At 41.9% G+C, this 16,833-nt stretch overlaps 1 protein-coding gene across 1 annotated transcript in view; it reads left to right on the top strand.

Annotated features, from left to right (window-relative positions):
- Positions 1-5,416: 5,416 nt before the first annotated feature.
- LOC106609610 (exocyst complex component 4) overlaps positions 5,417-16,833 on the top strand; it is an 816,839-nt gene continuing 805,422 nt past the window's right edge. Inside the window, exons 1-2 of the mRNA XM_045700059.1 lie at positions 5,417-5,548; positions 12,547-12,736. Coding sequence (XP_045556015.1) covers positions 5,469-5,548; positions 12,547-12,736 — 270 coding nt within the window. The 5' untranslated portion in view covers positions 5,417-5,468. The remainder of the gene's footprint in view (positions 5,549-12,546; positions 12,737-16,833) is intronic.

Below are 16,833 nucleotides of genomic sequence, written 5' to 3'. Positions count from 1 at the left end.
AATATGGACAATCAGTCCTTGCACCTATAATCTAGGTCCATCTTTGAATTTGACAGTGGTAACATTTCTCCAGACCAATCCCTCAGCTTTATAGCAAAACCCAGAGGTGAATTCCATATGGACTACTAGGCCTACGCATATAACTTCAAATGAGAGAGCAGCAAGGCAATCGGTGCATATGTGGGTTTGTAGTAACGTTTTTAGAATATTTGGAGCATATGGTTTTGTCGGGTATTAAACCGGGGATAGTGAAAAAAATAGGGGATAGCATTTTCGCAGACCTTTTTGTTTACTAAATCTGTTTTTACTTTCGTTAAGCAGACAGCAGCAAAGCACAACCTTTCAGAGCTGTGTGATCTAGAGGCAGACACACACACACACACACGTTTTACTGTCCCTGTGGGGACCAAACAATTGATTCCCATTCAAAATCCTATTTTCCCTAACACCTAACCCTTCACACCTAACCCTAAACCTAACCCCTAACTCTGATTCTAACCCTACCCCGTCACCCCTAACCCTAAACCTAACCCCTAACTCTAATTCTAACCCTACCTGCCGCGGGCAGGTAGCCTAGTGGTTAGAGTGTTGGACTAGTAACTGAAAGATTGCAAGATTGAATCCCCAAGCTGACAAGGTAAAAGTCTGTCGTTCTGCCCCTGAACAAGGCAGTTAACCCACTGTTCCTAGGCCGTCATTGAAAATAAGAATTTGTTCTTAACTGACTTGCCTTGTTAAATAAAGGTAAAATACATTTAAAAAAAATAAACCTTACCCGTAACTCTTATTCTAACCCTAATTGGAACCCTAACTCCTAAAATAGTATTTTTCCTTGTGGGGACCAGCGAAATATCCCCACTTGTCTGAATTTCCCTTGTTTTTACTATCCTTGTGAGGACTTCTGGTCCTCATAAAGAATGTAAAACCAAACACACACACATACACACACAGAGCATCCCCATGTGTTTCTTTTTCTCTGGATAATAGGTTTTTAAATGTTTTTAATGAAGCCAACAGTGGGAGAAACATTTCCCCTGTTGATATTATCTTATCTCCAGACAGTGGCTTTGTGTGAACATATTACATAATAAACATTTACCCTGGGCAGCAATGCCCTCAGGAGCACATGGTTAGACATCCAAGAGACATATTGTATTCAGATTGGATTGAACAACTGACTGCAACTATGATCCTATAGGTAGCCTTGTGAGAACTTCATTATAAAGAGGATGAACAGTATAGTTATCTGTATTGCTGATGCTATGATATACATGGTTGGGTTACTTACAGTCCTTGTGGTGAAAGTGTTTGTTTTTTTCTGGAATGTTGTTCAGTTGGGGGGTTGGTGCACAGCAAATTCTCTAGTGTTAAATCAACACTGAGAGTGTTAAATTTAACACAGTTCCAGTGTCTATACGGGTCCACAATTTTCAGTGTTAAATTAAGTCTTTTTAGTGTAAAGCCTTATTTGCATATTTCCCCGTGTGCCTTGCCTTTCGAGTGAATTGTAGAATTACCACCCAAGACTGAATTTGTACGTGACAGAGACATGGTTGTTGCATTCATTCATTTTCAGTCCTATGGCATTCACCAAGTGAGATCCTAAGTGAATATGTTATCATTGAAATAAAATTCTTAAAGACAATACAATATGCTTTATTTTGAGGGCCTAGTTTTACCCTAATACAGTGGCCTGAAACTCATGGTTTTACAGGCCACATCAGGCCTGCAAGTCACATTTTGCTGGCTTGCAAAGTGATGTGTAATTCCTATTGGAATCCTGCCAGAGTTTGGGATATCCAACAATTTTTATTCACCCGCAACCTGCATTCAGAATGACTGCCAGGGTTTGGAAGACTAAAATATGAGACTACCTAAAGCATCTAAACTGGAACAACCATTTCAATAACGGGTACAATAAGTCCAAGTAACAGATTGGATTAGTTTAGAAAAACACATGTCAATCAATGTACATGCAAAAACATAAATAATGAAACAAACAATTCTAAAAATCAACCCGCTATAGCGCATGCTGGGAAATATTACATTGATGGGCGTGGTTTTGGTTCAACTCAGGTCCACGTTCAGTTGCCAAACATTGTTGAACGTTGCAGATAGAAATGCCATGAATAGAGCTGACGTGATTCCCTATACTACATGTCAAGAGAGGCATGTTTGTTCTACATATTTCTATCTGAAAGTTCCAAAATGTCGCATCCTGCTGAACGTGCCAACGGTTATTAACACCAATACTAGGGTTCTTTATTTACACCAATGAGTGTTAATTGAACACTTAGAGCTAATTTAACTCCTGAATCAACACTACAAATGGCACACTGAAAAATCTACACTACTGTCGGTATCACTCGCCAATTTGCTGTGTGTGTGGATGATTAAACCTAATTAAAAAAATTAACATAACCAAGTTTACATTGAAATGTGACAGAAAGAACAAAAGTCACATTGTCTATTCTACAGTAGGCTATGTAATACGCACACATATGCCGTTACCTTAGAAACAACATTTTACTGCTCTATACAAACAGATACAGATGTAGGATCTTCATTTGAGCCAGTTTGCTACAGCAGGAAAATAATCCTGCAGGAACAGGAAATGTAAATTATTATGTGGTTTATAATTCATGAAAAACAAAAGGAGAGCCGCACACTCTTGGAGTTCAGATGCAATAATTTAATACTAACGTTTTGACAGCCAAGCTGTCTTCATCAGGGTATAGACAGCTTGGCTGTCTATACTCCACTAGCCAGCACCTCGCCTAACCAGATTATAATTAACTGACATTTTTCATTAGGGAAAAATCAAGACAGAAATTTCAAAGTGGAAATTACAAACTTCAGAAGCCTTTTAAATACACTACAAGTTATCCTGCAACAGGGTGATCCTATACCTGTATCACATCTCACACATTGTCTCCATATGTCCTAAAAACAGAAAGCCTGCATGCGCACAATATCTCTCTCTTCCTTTTTCTTTCCCCCTGGCTCTCTCTTTCACTGTAGCCTACCGTGAGGGCTAGACTGTAAATCAAAGGGTGTGCTTCAGTACTTTTACTGTAATTGCATTTAGATTTTCTTCAAGACATTATGCAAGATATCAGAAGTGTTGTTGCTGAAGCAAGCACGATAAGAGTATGCAACACAACAGAAGGGTTCTTGTGGGATATCAGAAGGGTTCTTGCAGAAACAAGCACACCAATGAAAGACATTTGCAATAGAACAGTAGTATAAATGCAACATGCAATGGTTAGTATGTAAGTGGTGTTTTCAGTGGCGACCCGTCATATGAGCCCCACGTGTTTAACAAAAAAAATGTAATAATTGTTGCCTGTTTTGCATGATATTTTGGCATTAATCCATGTCACGTATCAGTTTGCAAACAATGTAAAAAATAAAGCTGCATACAAACATGGTCTCTTTTTTGCTTTCTTGAGAAAGGCAGTTCCAAAATGCAGGCTTCAGCTGAGCTCAGTGCTTTCTGTTTTGGTGGGGCAGCCAGCAGAAAATACAGAGCATAGGAGTTGGTCATGTTCTCTATCTGCGCCGTGATTGGCTCAGTGTTCTGTCACTCATGGGGACACTACGTCACCTCAAAATCTATGGGGAGAGCTCGAAAATTCAAGCCCCTTGGGTGCTGCCATAGAGTTACATTAGAAGTGCCCATCCAAGAAGCCTCAAGGTCATTGGTCACAGATAAAATGATGTCAAATCACGTTATATCTACCGAAGCTTTGATTGGGACTGATCATGTCAACATCATACTTTCAAAATCTTAGCTAGAAAGATAGACAAGCAGTCATCATCATGAATCACATTGACAATGTACTGGCAAATCCTTTTCAATCCTTGTCATATGAAGAGAAATGATAGATAAAATGTATCGGTGATCCTCGGCCATTGGACATAAACATTACACAACAAGTTGGAAATCGCAAACTCAACAATGAGTGATTTGGAAGGAATCAGTGACTAACTGCAAGTGTTGCAAAGCAATAACTAGCCTGCTATTGAGTGGAATGGGTATGTGGTCCAAGTCTGGTTTTAAGGGTCTCTTTTCCAAGCTTAAAATGATTAACATTCAACACCATGGGCCAGAAAAGGTTGAATACATTGGCCATGCTGTCAATCCAGCATCACTTTGGCCACGTTCAAAACAACTGGTAACTCGGAACTGGGAAATCTCAGACTTCACTGATATCAAGACAACTGGGAACTCGGAAAAAAAATCTCAGACTGGGAAAATACGCTTTGAACGATCATCCAATTCAGAATTCCATGTCGGGAACTCGGGCCTCTTTCTAGAGTTCCAAACTGAAGATCACTCACGTCATGATTCAACCTTGTTTTTTCCCGAGTTCCCAGTTGTCTTGAAAGCACCAAAAAATCCAGAGAATGCCATACTTTGATGACAAAATTTGCCCACAAGAAGGACCACTGCACCACCTTCCTATTCAAGTGAGTACAGCAGAACAAGGTGAGTGCAAAAATGTCTTGTATACTGCTGCATAAATGATGTAATATGCCAGGGAGATATGTATACTGTAGCTAAGAAAGTAATACTAAGTGTATGTTGTGTAGTAAGCCCATGTGCCTCACCCTAATAATTTGGTCCCTTTGCCCCTCATAACTGAGCCTACTGTTCTGACTTGGTGGTGCACATGTAGCCTATAGCCTGTTTTAGAGAAATGTAATAATTGAATATTGTAAGAGCTTTCATTGTCTGCTAATATGCCCTGTTTATTTATCCTACAGTTTTGTCTTGGTGTACAGGGAGAACACTGTAAGAAAGGCCCATGTTCTGGATTCTGTCACTGTACATTTCAATTTCAAAAGTGCTAAACAAATTGTTACATTGAGTACATCCGCCCTAGCTCTCTCATTAATGTCTTAATCGAAATTACAGATTGCCTCTTATCTGCTTGTCATCCCCTTATGCCTTAGTTTGTACATCTCAATTGTCATTAGAAACCACATTTGTTTAAGCAAGTCAGCCATATCAGCCCAAAAGAATGTAAAGGCAGTAAATGAGGCTGAATACATTTTTTCGCTGCCAGACAAGGCTCCACTGATAGCCAGGTGTAGCAGTGGTCAGGATTCACTCCATGGTGCTGCAAAGAACGCTCTGCTGTTGGGACAGTTTATGTAGGCCCTAACAGTTTGTCATAGTTATAGTGCAATTAATGTAGTGTTGTAATGTGGCTTTGATGACATGTATCTAACATTTTCGTTTTTTTGTTTGCGCCACCAAGATTTACATGCTAAAATCGCCAATGGGCGTTTTGTAAGCACATAGGATTTGTATAAAAAAACTACAAAGAACAACATCAACAAATCTAGACAGATTTTGGACTACAACTCCCAGCTTTCTCAGCCACACTACCGAAATTGAACAATTTTCCTCGTCTCTCATTGGTAGGTTGTCATTCTGTTTGGGTGCAGTAGCTGTAAAAATGGCAACTGATACAGGGAGATACCGGAGTGCAGTTAGCAAAAGCAAAGACCCTTCAGGTTTACTTATCTCCGTTATAAGGTAAACCCACTCAAATTGACGGTTGAATTATCCTGTTGACATAAGACGCCAGTGGGCACTACTGTTTTCATTAACTAGGCCTGTCATTTCTGGCCGTGGACAAGGAGAAACATCCTTCCTGTTGTTAGCTTCCTATCTGTTAGCTAGCTAGTTTTATGTCAAGTGAGTTTTGAGGAAATGTTAGTCAACTACGCAAGCTAATGTTTGTCATCGCGACCTGTTCGCATAATTTAGCAGTGTTTATCATCATTGTGAGTCAAATAACACTCTTATTCAAAAGTCACAAGGAAGGCGTGAGGAAGAAGCCACTTGCTAGCTAGCTGGCTGTCACGCTTTTGACAGCTGCCCTCCCCTGCTCATACAACAAGCTCGCGACTTGGTTCAGACACTGAGTTATGAACAGAGACAAGATAACTTGCCCTTCGCTGACAGGGTGCCATGATCATCATGGGTTGGTCTTGGCTTGAACAGTGTCGTTTATGTCATGACATGTCGTTTACTGTGTGTTTCCACGCCATTGCCGTAATTTAGTAGAGTAGCTCTCTTTACCCCTTTTTTCTCTAGATTAAACGGAGCTGTAGTCTACTGGGTTTGACAGATATCAGTGTGCATGGAGCGAGGGTGCAGCATTTTGCAGCCGGTGGCAACTTGACACTGACTGTTGAGACCCCACATTGATGCACTTTGAGGAAAAATCCCATTCTGCATGCAATTGTTGTCTGCGACAAAGATTCTTCCCTTTCTTATGTACCTTACCTAATGGCCACCCTCTATCCCCAGCTGTGCTCTGGATACCATATGTGAACTGATTGCCCCCCATCTATCTTCAGAGCTCGTGCTGCTAGGTGACCTAAACTGGGACATGCTTAACACCCCAGCCATCCTACAATCTAAGCTTGATGCCCTCAATCTCACACAAATTATCAATGAACCTACCAGGTACAACCCCAATGCCGTAAACACGGGCACCCTCATAGATATCATCCTAACCAACTTGCCCTCTAAATACACCTCTGCTGTTTTCTACCAAGATCTCAGCGATCACTGCCTCATTGCCTGCATCCGTAATGGGTCAGTGGTCAAACGACCTCCACTCATCACTATCAAACGCTCCCTGAAACACTTCAGCGAGCAGGCCTTTCTAATCGACCTGGCCCGGGTATGCTGGAAGGATATTGACCTCATCCCTTCAGTAGAGGATGCCTGGTTATTTTTTTTAAATGCCTTCCTCACCATCTTAAATAAGCATGCCCCATTCAAGAAATTTTGAACCAGGAACAGATATAGCCCTTGGTTCTCTCCAGAGCTGACTGCCCTTAACCAACACAAAAACATCCTGTGGCATTCTGCATTAGCATCGAACAGTCCCCGTGAAGTGCAACATTTTAGGGAAGTTAGAAACCAATATACACAGGCAGTTAGAAAAGCCAAGGCTAGCTTTTTCAAGCAGAAATTTGCTTCCTGCAACACAAACTCAAAAAAGTTCTGGGACATTGTAAAGTCCTTGGAGAATAAGAGCACCTCCTCCCAGCTGCCCACTGCACCGAGGATAGGAAACTGTGTCACCATCGATAAATCCACTATAATTGAGAATTTCAATAAGCATTTTACTACGGCTGGCCATGCTTTCCACCTGGCCACCCCTACCCCGGTCAACAGCACTGCACCCCTCACAGCAACTCGTCCAAGCCTTCCCCATTTCTCCTTCTCCCAAATCCAGTCAGCTGATGTTCTGAAAGAGCTGTAAAATCTGGACACCCACAAATCAGCCGGGCTAGACAATCTGGACACTTTCTTTCTAAAATTATCTGCCGAACTTGTTGCAACCTATATTACTAGCCTGTTCAACCTCTCTTTCGTGTTGTATGAGATTCCCAAAGATTGGAAAGCAGCTGCGGTCATCCCCCTCTTCAAAGGGGGGATACTCTAGACCCAAAGTGCTACAGACCTATATCTATCCTACCCTGCCTTTGTAAGGTCTTCGAAAGCCAAGTTAACAAACAGATCACCAACCATTTCAAATCCCACCGTACCTTCTCCGCTATGCAATCTGGTTTCAGAGCTGGTCATGGGTGCACCTCAGCCACGCTCAAGGTCCTAAACGATATCTTAACCTCTCTGGGAAATGTGGGAGCGTCCCACACTATTCAACAGCCAGTGAAATAGCAGGGCGCCAAATTCAAAACAACAAAAATCTCATAATTCAAATTTCTCAAACATACAACTATTTTACACCATTTTAAAGATGAGCTTCTCGTTAATCCAACCACATCGTCCGATTTCAAAAAGGCTCTACGGCGAAGCATAGCATTAGATTATGTTAGGACAGCGTCGAGACAAGAAAAACCACACAGCCATTTTCCAAGCAAGGAGAGGCGTCACAAAAACCAGAAATGCAGCCAAAATGAATCACTAACCATTGATGATCTTCATCAGATGGCACTCATAGGACTTCATGTTACACAATACATGTATGTTTTGCTCGATAAAGTTCATATTTATATCGAAAAACCCCATTTTACATTGGCGGGTAATGTTCAGAAATGTTTTGCCTCCCAAAACTTCCGGTGAATGAGCACATCAATTTACAGAAATACTCAACATAAACGTTGATAAAATATTAAACTGTTATTCAAAGATTTATAGATACACCTCAATGCAACTGCTGTGTCAGATTTAAAAAAAACTTTACAGCGAAAGCACACTGCAATAATCTGAGTACAGCTCTCATAGACGAAACCAAACCCGCCATTTTGTGGAGTCAACAAAACTCAGAAATAACATTCTAAATATTCACTTACCTTTGATGATCTTCGTCGGAATGCACTCCCAGGAATCCCAGTTCCCCAATAAATGTTAATTTGTTTTGATAAAGTCCATATATATGTCCAAATACCTCCTTTTTGTTCGCGCGTTCGGTAGAGTACTCCAAATGCACTGTGCTCGCACAGTTAGTTCAGACGAAAAGTCAAAAAAGTTATATTCAAGACGATGTATAGAATGTCAAACGATGTATAGAATCAATCTTTAGGATGTTTTTATCATAAATCTTCCATAATATTCCAACCGGACGATTCCTTTGTCTTCAAAAAAGAAAAGGAACTCAGCTAACTGTCACGGGAGTGCGTGCCACTGAGCTCATGTCATTCTCTCGGTCAACAACTTCCAGGAGCTGTTATTCTCTCCCTATTCACAGTAGAAGCATGAAACAATGTTCTAAAGACTGTTGACATCTAGTGGAAGCCTTAGGAAGTGCAAAATGAACCCTAAGTCACTGTATACTGGATAGGGAATCACTTGAAAAACTCCAAACCTCAGATTTCCACACTTCCTGGTTGGATTTTTCTCAGGTTTTTGCCTGCCATATGAGTTCTGTTATACTCACAGACATCATTCAAACAGTTTTAGAAACTTCAGAGTGTTTTCTATCCAAATCTACTAATATGCATATTCTACCTTCTGGGCCCGAGTAGCAGGCAGTTTAATTTTGGCACGTCATTCATCTAAATTTCCGAATACTGCCCCGTCACTAAAACGTTAACCGCCATCGATAAGAAACAGTACTGCGCAGCCGTATTCATTGACCTGGCCAAGGCTTTCGACTCTGTCAATCACCACATCCTCATCGGTAGATTCAACAGCCTTGGTTTCTCAAATGATTGCCTCGACTGGTTCACCAACTACTTCTCTGACAGAGTTCAGTGTGTCAAATCTGAGGGCCTGTTGTCCGGGCCTCTGGCAGTCTCTATGGGGGTGCCACAGGGTTCAATTCTTGGCCCGACTCTATTCTCTGTATATATCAATGATGTCGCTCTTGCTGCTGGTGAGTCTCTGATCCACCTCTACGCAGACGACATCATTCTGTATACTTCTGGCCCTTCTTTGGACACTGTGTTAACAAATCTCCAGACGAGCTTCAATGCCATAACTCTCCTTCCGTGGCCTCCAACTGCTCTTAAATACAAGTAAAACTAAATGCATGCTCTTCAACCGATCGAATATGTGTACAACTACAAATACCTAGGTGTCTGGTTAGACTGTACACTCTCCTTCCAGACTCACATAAAACATCTCCAATCCAAAGTTAAATCTAGAATTGGCTTCCTATTTCGCAACAAAGCATCCTTCACTCATGCCGCCAAACATACCCTCGTAAAACTGACCATCTTACCGATCCTCGACTTTGGCGATGTCATTTACAAAATAGCCTCCAACACCCTACTCAACAAATTTGATGCAGTCTATCACAGTGCCATTCGTTTTGTCACCAAAGCCCCATATACTACCCACCACTGCGACCCGTACGCTCTCGTTGGCTGGCCCTCGCTTCATACTCGTCGCCAAACCCACTGGCTCCAGGTCATCTACAAGACCCTGCTAGGTAAAGTCCCGCCTTATCTCTGCTCGCTGGTCACCATAGCTGCACCCACCCGTAGCATGCGTTCCAGCAGGTATATCTCACTTGTCACCCCCAAAGCCAATTCCTTCTTCGGCCGCCTCTCCTTCCAGTTCTCTGCTGCCAATGACTGGAACGAACTACAAAAATCTCTGAAACTGGAAACACTTATCTCCCTCACTAGCTTTAAGCACCAGCTGTCAGAGCAGCTCACAGATCACTGCACCTGTACATAGCCCATCTATAAATAGCCCAAACAACTACCCCTTCCCCTACTGTATTTATTTATTTATTTTGCTCCTTTGCACCCCAGTATTTCTACTTTGCACACTCATCTACTGTCAAATCTACCATTCCAGTGTTTTAATTGCTATATTGTATTTACTTCGCCACCATGGCCTATTTATTGCCTTTACCTCCCTTATCTCACCTCATTTGCTCACATTGTATATAGACTTATTTTTCTACTGTATTAGTGACTGTATGTTTGTTTTACTCCATGTGTAACTCTGTGTTGTTGTATGTTGTCGAACTGCTTTGCTTTGTCTTGGCCCGGTCGCAGTTGTAAATGAGAACTTGTTCTCAACTTGCCTACCTGGTTAAATAAAGGTGAAATAAAATGTAAAAAAAAAATGGCTACTGCTTGGCTAATACGCCAACCTGTTACCATGGTTACCCCATGCCACTTTCGGATTCTAAATGGGACTAGGCTACTGTAAGTCTAGTGTTTGAATTAGTCATGGGTGATGATGCATGTCAGAGCTAAGGATTCAGGTTTGATAAGTTTAGGTGAGGTTATATGAAGTATGTTAACGAGTTTGGTTGGAAATGACGGCATGGTAAATAATTAGTTATATTTCATTAACAGAGAATGGACGAGATCACTTGCTTTGTGTTTCAGCTCTGACTTGTGTCAAGTAGGCATCTCAAGCCACAAGGGGGATGCCGCTGAGAATCCTCTCCCCCTTCCAGCTTTCAGCTGTGTGTGAAGAGCGAGGAGGCTTTAATGAGCTCTTGAGGGAGACTTTTACCTCTCCCCTTATTTTATGTGTGGTTTGGAGTTTGATGAAATACAGGGCTAAAACAAGTGTTGTCAAGTCTATTACTCAACATTGTCCCATCCCCTGGGTCTATGACATACAAGACTGGCATGGTTTTCAGGATATTAAACCTGGCACTTTTATGTTAAGCCAATTTTGTTTGATTATTCTTTACTGTAGGACAGGGCTATTCAACTGGTCGCCCATCAGCCAGATCCGGCCCGTTTATTATTTAAGACGGGCCCTTTCATCAATTCCTTAACATTAATCAAATATCTGCAACAAAATCTCTGCCAAAATCCAACATTCAGAGCCAAAATGACAAACACCATTGTGGTTGTCTAGTGTGGTTTCTAGAGCCTGTTGATTTTTATGACATTTTTTTCTTCATATGAATTTGACTCCAGCGTTTGAATGGTTTAAGCTACAAAATATTATGAACCCATTCCTGAAAGCTACGACTCTCAGGAACACGTACGCTACGACTCTCAGGAACACAAACATCTTTCCCTTTCTGATGCTCACAATGACTCGTTACAAGGCTGTGTGACAAAAAAAACACCTAATGACTGAGGGAAATTAATTCAAAGCATATTTCCTACAGACTGGAATTTGGCATTACCTGATTTGACATATCTTTGTGTTGCTTAGTTTTCACATTCTAAAATACCCGAGTTAATTTTAAGAACCTTTTAATAGGTGAGCGAGTGTTGTGCCTTTTTCCTTTTCAATAATTATAATTTTTTTGGGTTACCTTGATTCACATTGGTTGAGCACCCTCCACTTCTTTTGTAATTACTTTTAGCAATATTTAATTTGAAGAAAAGTGCTTTATTGGTGTGTGTGCATTGCTTTTTTTATACAATTCTTCTGAAGAATAATCGCATGTGGAAATTGTCCGGCACCCCTGTAATGAACAGTTCTTTACACCTGGCCCCTGTGAGAATATAGTTGAATAGCCTGCAGTAGAGTAATGACTGACTTTTGGAAGATCGCAACATAATGTGAAAGGGATGCATATGTTTACTAGAGGTGCCTGGGTAAAATATGTTTCAAGTATTTGAAGTGCACACTTCAAATCAAGCTCAGCCCAATTAGGCCCCTAACTGGAAATATTTGACATAGCCAATGTAATAATAGTAATTTGGTGGGTGCTTATATTTGTCCTATTTCACACATGTACAATTGTGTATTAATACTCATCTGCGAATTGGAAATGTTTTTTTGGGTTGTATAGACGTCCTCAGAGAGTGGGGTCACGGCCGTGGTCTGTCATTATCAACGGTGACCCTGGAGCAATGAAGGTTAAGTGCCTTGCTCAAGGGCACATCAACATATTTTTCATCTTGTCAGCTCAGGAATTCGAACTAGTGACCTCTCGCTTATTGGCCCAGCACTCTAACCACTAGGCTACTTGCTGCCTGTATTTTACCCAGATCTAGTGAATAGACAAAATGATTAACTAGAAGTTAGGCCTACACAAGATTACGAAAAGGACCACAAGGTGACACCTTGACAGACAACTGATGAGCCTTGGCCTGCTTCCCCCTGTGTCTGTGTAGGACCCTGTCCAGCAGCGATGACAAGCAGGACAGAGAGACGGAGAAGGGCCGCCTGGAGGAGGCGTTTGAGAAGTGCGACCGGGACCTTGATGAGCAGATCGTCCAACACTACGCTGAGCTGACCACCGCCATCCGGACCTACCAGAGCATCACAGAGAGAATCACCAGCTCCCGTAACAAGATCAAAGGGGTGAGAGGGAACACACACACAATGTTTCAAATCAAATTTAATTTGTCACCTGATGTGCCAAATACATCAAGTGTAGACTTTACTGTGAAATGCTTACTTATGTGCCCTTTCCCACAGTGCAGAGTTAAAAAGTAAAAACATTTGCAACAAACCATTCAGAACATGTGCATGGCCTGTGAATAACAGTGTGAATGCAGAGTGATGGTCCCAGGGAGTTGTACATCAAGGACATAAGCAGCAGGCAGTGTGAGGGCCTGGCTGATTTCTCTAGAGTTCCTGTGTGTGTGTGTGTGTGTGTGTGGCTCTGACACCTGCGTCACTGTTAGAGCCTCTGGGATAGCCCGCCAGTGTTCACCAACAGCGTGATGTCATTCCCATCTCTCCAGGCTGTGTGTCTGTGTGTCTGGATGTACAGTTGAAGTCGGAAGTTTTTATATTTTTATTTTACCTTTATTTAACCAGGTAAGCTAGTTGAGAACAAGTTCTCATTTACAACTGCGACCTGGCCAAGATAAAGCAAAGCAGTGCGACACAAACAACAACACACAGTTACAATAACACAATACAAAAAATGAGAGTCTATATACGGTGTGTGCAAATGGCGTGAGGAGGTAAGGCAATCAACAGGCCATAGTAGCGAAGTAATTACAGTTTAGCAAATTAACACTGGAGTGATAGATGAGCAGATGATGATGTGCAAGTAGAAATGCTGGTGTGCAAAAGAGCAGAAAATTCAATAAAAACAATATGGGGATGAGGTAGGTAGAGTGGGTGGGCTATTTACAGATGGGCTATGTACAGGTGCAGCGATCGGTAAGCTGCTCAGATAGCTGATGTTTAAAGTTAGTGACAGAAATATAAGTCTCCAGCTTCAGTGATTTTTGCAATTCATTCCAGTCATTGGCAGCAGAGAACTGGAAGGAAAGGCGGCTAAAGCAGGTGTTGGCTTTGGGGATGACCAGTGAGATATAGCTGCTGGAGCGCGTGCTACGGGTGGGTTCTGTTATCGTGACCATTGAGCTAAGGCGGAGATTTACCTAGCAAAGACGTATAGATGACCTAAGCCAGTGGGTCTGGCGATGAATATGTAGCGAGGGCCAGCCGACTAGAGCATACCCATAGTGGTGGGTGGTATATGGTGTTTTGGTGACAAAACGGATGGCACTCTGATAGACTGCATCCAGTTTGCTGAGTAGAGTATTGGAAGCTATTTTATAAATGACATCGCCGAAGTCGAGGATCGGTAGGATGGTCAGTTTTACGAGGGTATGTTTGGCAGCATGAGTGAAGGAGGCTTTGTTGCGAAATAGGAAGCCAATTCTAGATTTAATTTTGGATTGGAGATGTTTAATATGAGTCTGGAAGGAGAGTTTGCAGTCTAGCCAGACACCAAGGTATTTGTAGTTGTCCCACATATTCTAAGTCCGAACCGTCCAGTAGTGATGCTAGTCGGGCGGATGCGGGCAGCGAACGATTGAAAAGCATGCATTCTTGATTTTACTAGTGTTTAAGAGGTCACGGAAGGAGTGTTGTATGGCATTGAAGCTCGTTTGGAGGTTAGTTAACACAGTGTCCAAAGAAGGGCCAGATGTATACAGAATGGTGTCATCTGCGTGATGGTGGATCAGGGAATTACCCGCAGCAAGAGCGGCATCGTTGATATATACAGAGAAAAGAGTCGGCCCGAGAATTGAACCCTGTGGTACCCCCATAGAGACTGTCAGGGGTCCGGACAACAGGCCCTCCGATTTGACACACTGAACTCTGTCTGAGAAGTAGTTGGTGAACCAGGCGAGGCAGTCATTTGAGAAACCAAGGCTGTTGAGTCTGCCGATAAGGATGTGGTGATTGACAGAGTTGAAAGCCTTGTCCAGGTTGATGAAGACGGCTGCACAGTACTGTCTTTTATCGATGGCGATAATGATATCGTTTAGTACCTTGTGCGTGGCTAAGGTGCACCCGAGTTTACATACACTTTGGTTGGAGTCATTAAAACTCGTTTTTCAACCACTCCACAAATTTCTTGTTAACAAAATATAATTTTGGCAAGTCGGTTAGGAAATCTACTTTGTGCATGACACAAGTCATTTTTCCAGCAATTGTTTACAGACATTCCACTGGGTCAGAAGTTTACATACACTAAGTTGACTGTGCCTTTGAACAGCTTGGAAAATTCCAGAAAATTATGCCATGGCTTTAGAAGCTTTCGATAGGCTAATTGACATCATTTGAGTCAATTGGAGGTGTACCTGTGAATATATTTCAAGGCCCACCTTCAAACTCAGTGCCTCTTTGCTTGACATCATGGGAAAATCAAAAGAAATTAGCTAAGACCTCAGAAAATAAATTGTAGACTTCCTCAAGTCTGGTTCATCCTTGGGAGCAATTTCCAAATGCCTGAAGGTACTACGGTCATCTGTACAAACAATAGTACGCAAGTATAAACACCATGGGATCACGCAGCTGTCATACTGCTCAGGAAGGAGATGCGTTCTGTCTCCTAGAGATGAACATACTTTGTGGCGAAAAGTGCAAATCAATCCCAGAACAACAGCAAAGGACCTAGTGAAGATGCTGTTGGAAACAGGTACAAAAGTATCTATATCCACAGTAAAACAAGTCCTATATCGACATAACCTGAAAGGCAGCTCAGCAAGGTAGAAGCCACTGTCCAAAACCGCCATAAAAAAGCCAGACTACGGTTTGCAACTGCACATGTGGACAAAGATTGTACTTTTTGGAGAAATGTCCTCTGGTCTGATGAAACAAAAATAGAACTGTTTGGCCATAATGACCATTGTTATGTTTGGAGGAAAAAGGGGGAGGCTTGCGAGCCGAAGAACACCATCCCAACCGGGAAGCACGGGGGTGGCAGCATCATGTTGTGGGGGTGCTTTGCTGCAGGAGGGACTGGTGCACTTCACAAAATAGATGGCACCATGAGGGTGGAAAATTGTGGCTATATTGAGGCAACTTCTCAAGACCTCAGTCAGGAAGTTAAAGCTTGGTCGCAAATGGGTCTTCCAAATGGTCAATGACCCCAAGCATACTTCCAAAGTTGTGGCAAAATGGCTTTAGGACAAAAAAGTCAAGGTATTGGAGTGGCTGTCACGAAGCCCTGACCTCAATCATATAGAACATTTGTGGGCAGAACTGAAAAAGCCTGACTCAGTTACACCAGCTCTGTCAGGAGGAATGGGCCAAAATTCACCCAACTTATTGTGGGAAGCTTGTGGAAGGCTACCCAAAACGTTTGACCCAAGTTAAACAATTTCAAGGCAATGCTACCAAATACTAATTCAGTGTATGTAAACTTCTAAACCACTGGGAATGTGATGAAAGAAATAAAAGCTGAAGTAAATCATTCTCTCTACTATTATTCTGACATTTCACATTCTTAAAATAAAGTGGTGATCTTAACTGAACTAAGACATGGAATTTTTACTAGGATTAAATGTCATGAATTGTGAAACTGAGTTTAAATGTATTTGGCTAAGCTGTATGTAAACTTCTGACTTTAACTGTATGTGACACTGTTACTAAGAGAACCTTGAAAGGTTTCCTAAGACTTGTGTGTGATGGTGCTTTTGTGCCACATTAAGTGCCCATTGATTCAGGCAGGATACTGAGCTTTGAAATTGAAAGGAGAGTGTTCATGTGTCCCTGAAACTATTCAGAACGTTCCAGATAGAAATGTAATGAATAGAGTTGACATAACTCCCTGTTCTACCTGACAAATACATTTCTATCTGATCATTCTAAACGCTTGACCCTCTTGTCTCTGAATGGACCCATGGGTCATGTTCATTAGGGCACACAACAGAAAACATTTAAAAACGCTTTGCAGCAGAGATAAAAAAGTGTTTCTTATTGATTAGTAGTCCCTCCCTGTTTCCGTCAACTTTCTTTAGTTTGGTGCCTAATGAACACAACCCTGGTGCCTCACCTGTCTGACCCTGGGGGTGGGATTGATTCATTAGCACACACAGAACACTATTTTATATCAGTCCAAGTACTCTGTCCCTGTTTCAGTCCATTTTTTTCCCTTTATTGCCTGATGAACACCCTGGTGTCTGACCTGTGTGATGTCCCATTGT

The sequence above is a fragment of the Salmo salar genome, chromosome ssa17 (genome assembly GCF_905237065.1).
Source record: "Salmo salar chromosome ssa17, Ssal_v3.1, whole genome shotgun sequence".
NCBI lineage: Eukaryota > Metazoa > Chordata > Actinopteri > Salmoniformes > Salmonidae > Salmo > Salmo salar.
This window is presented reverse-complemented; position numbering and strand designations above follow the sequence as displayed.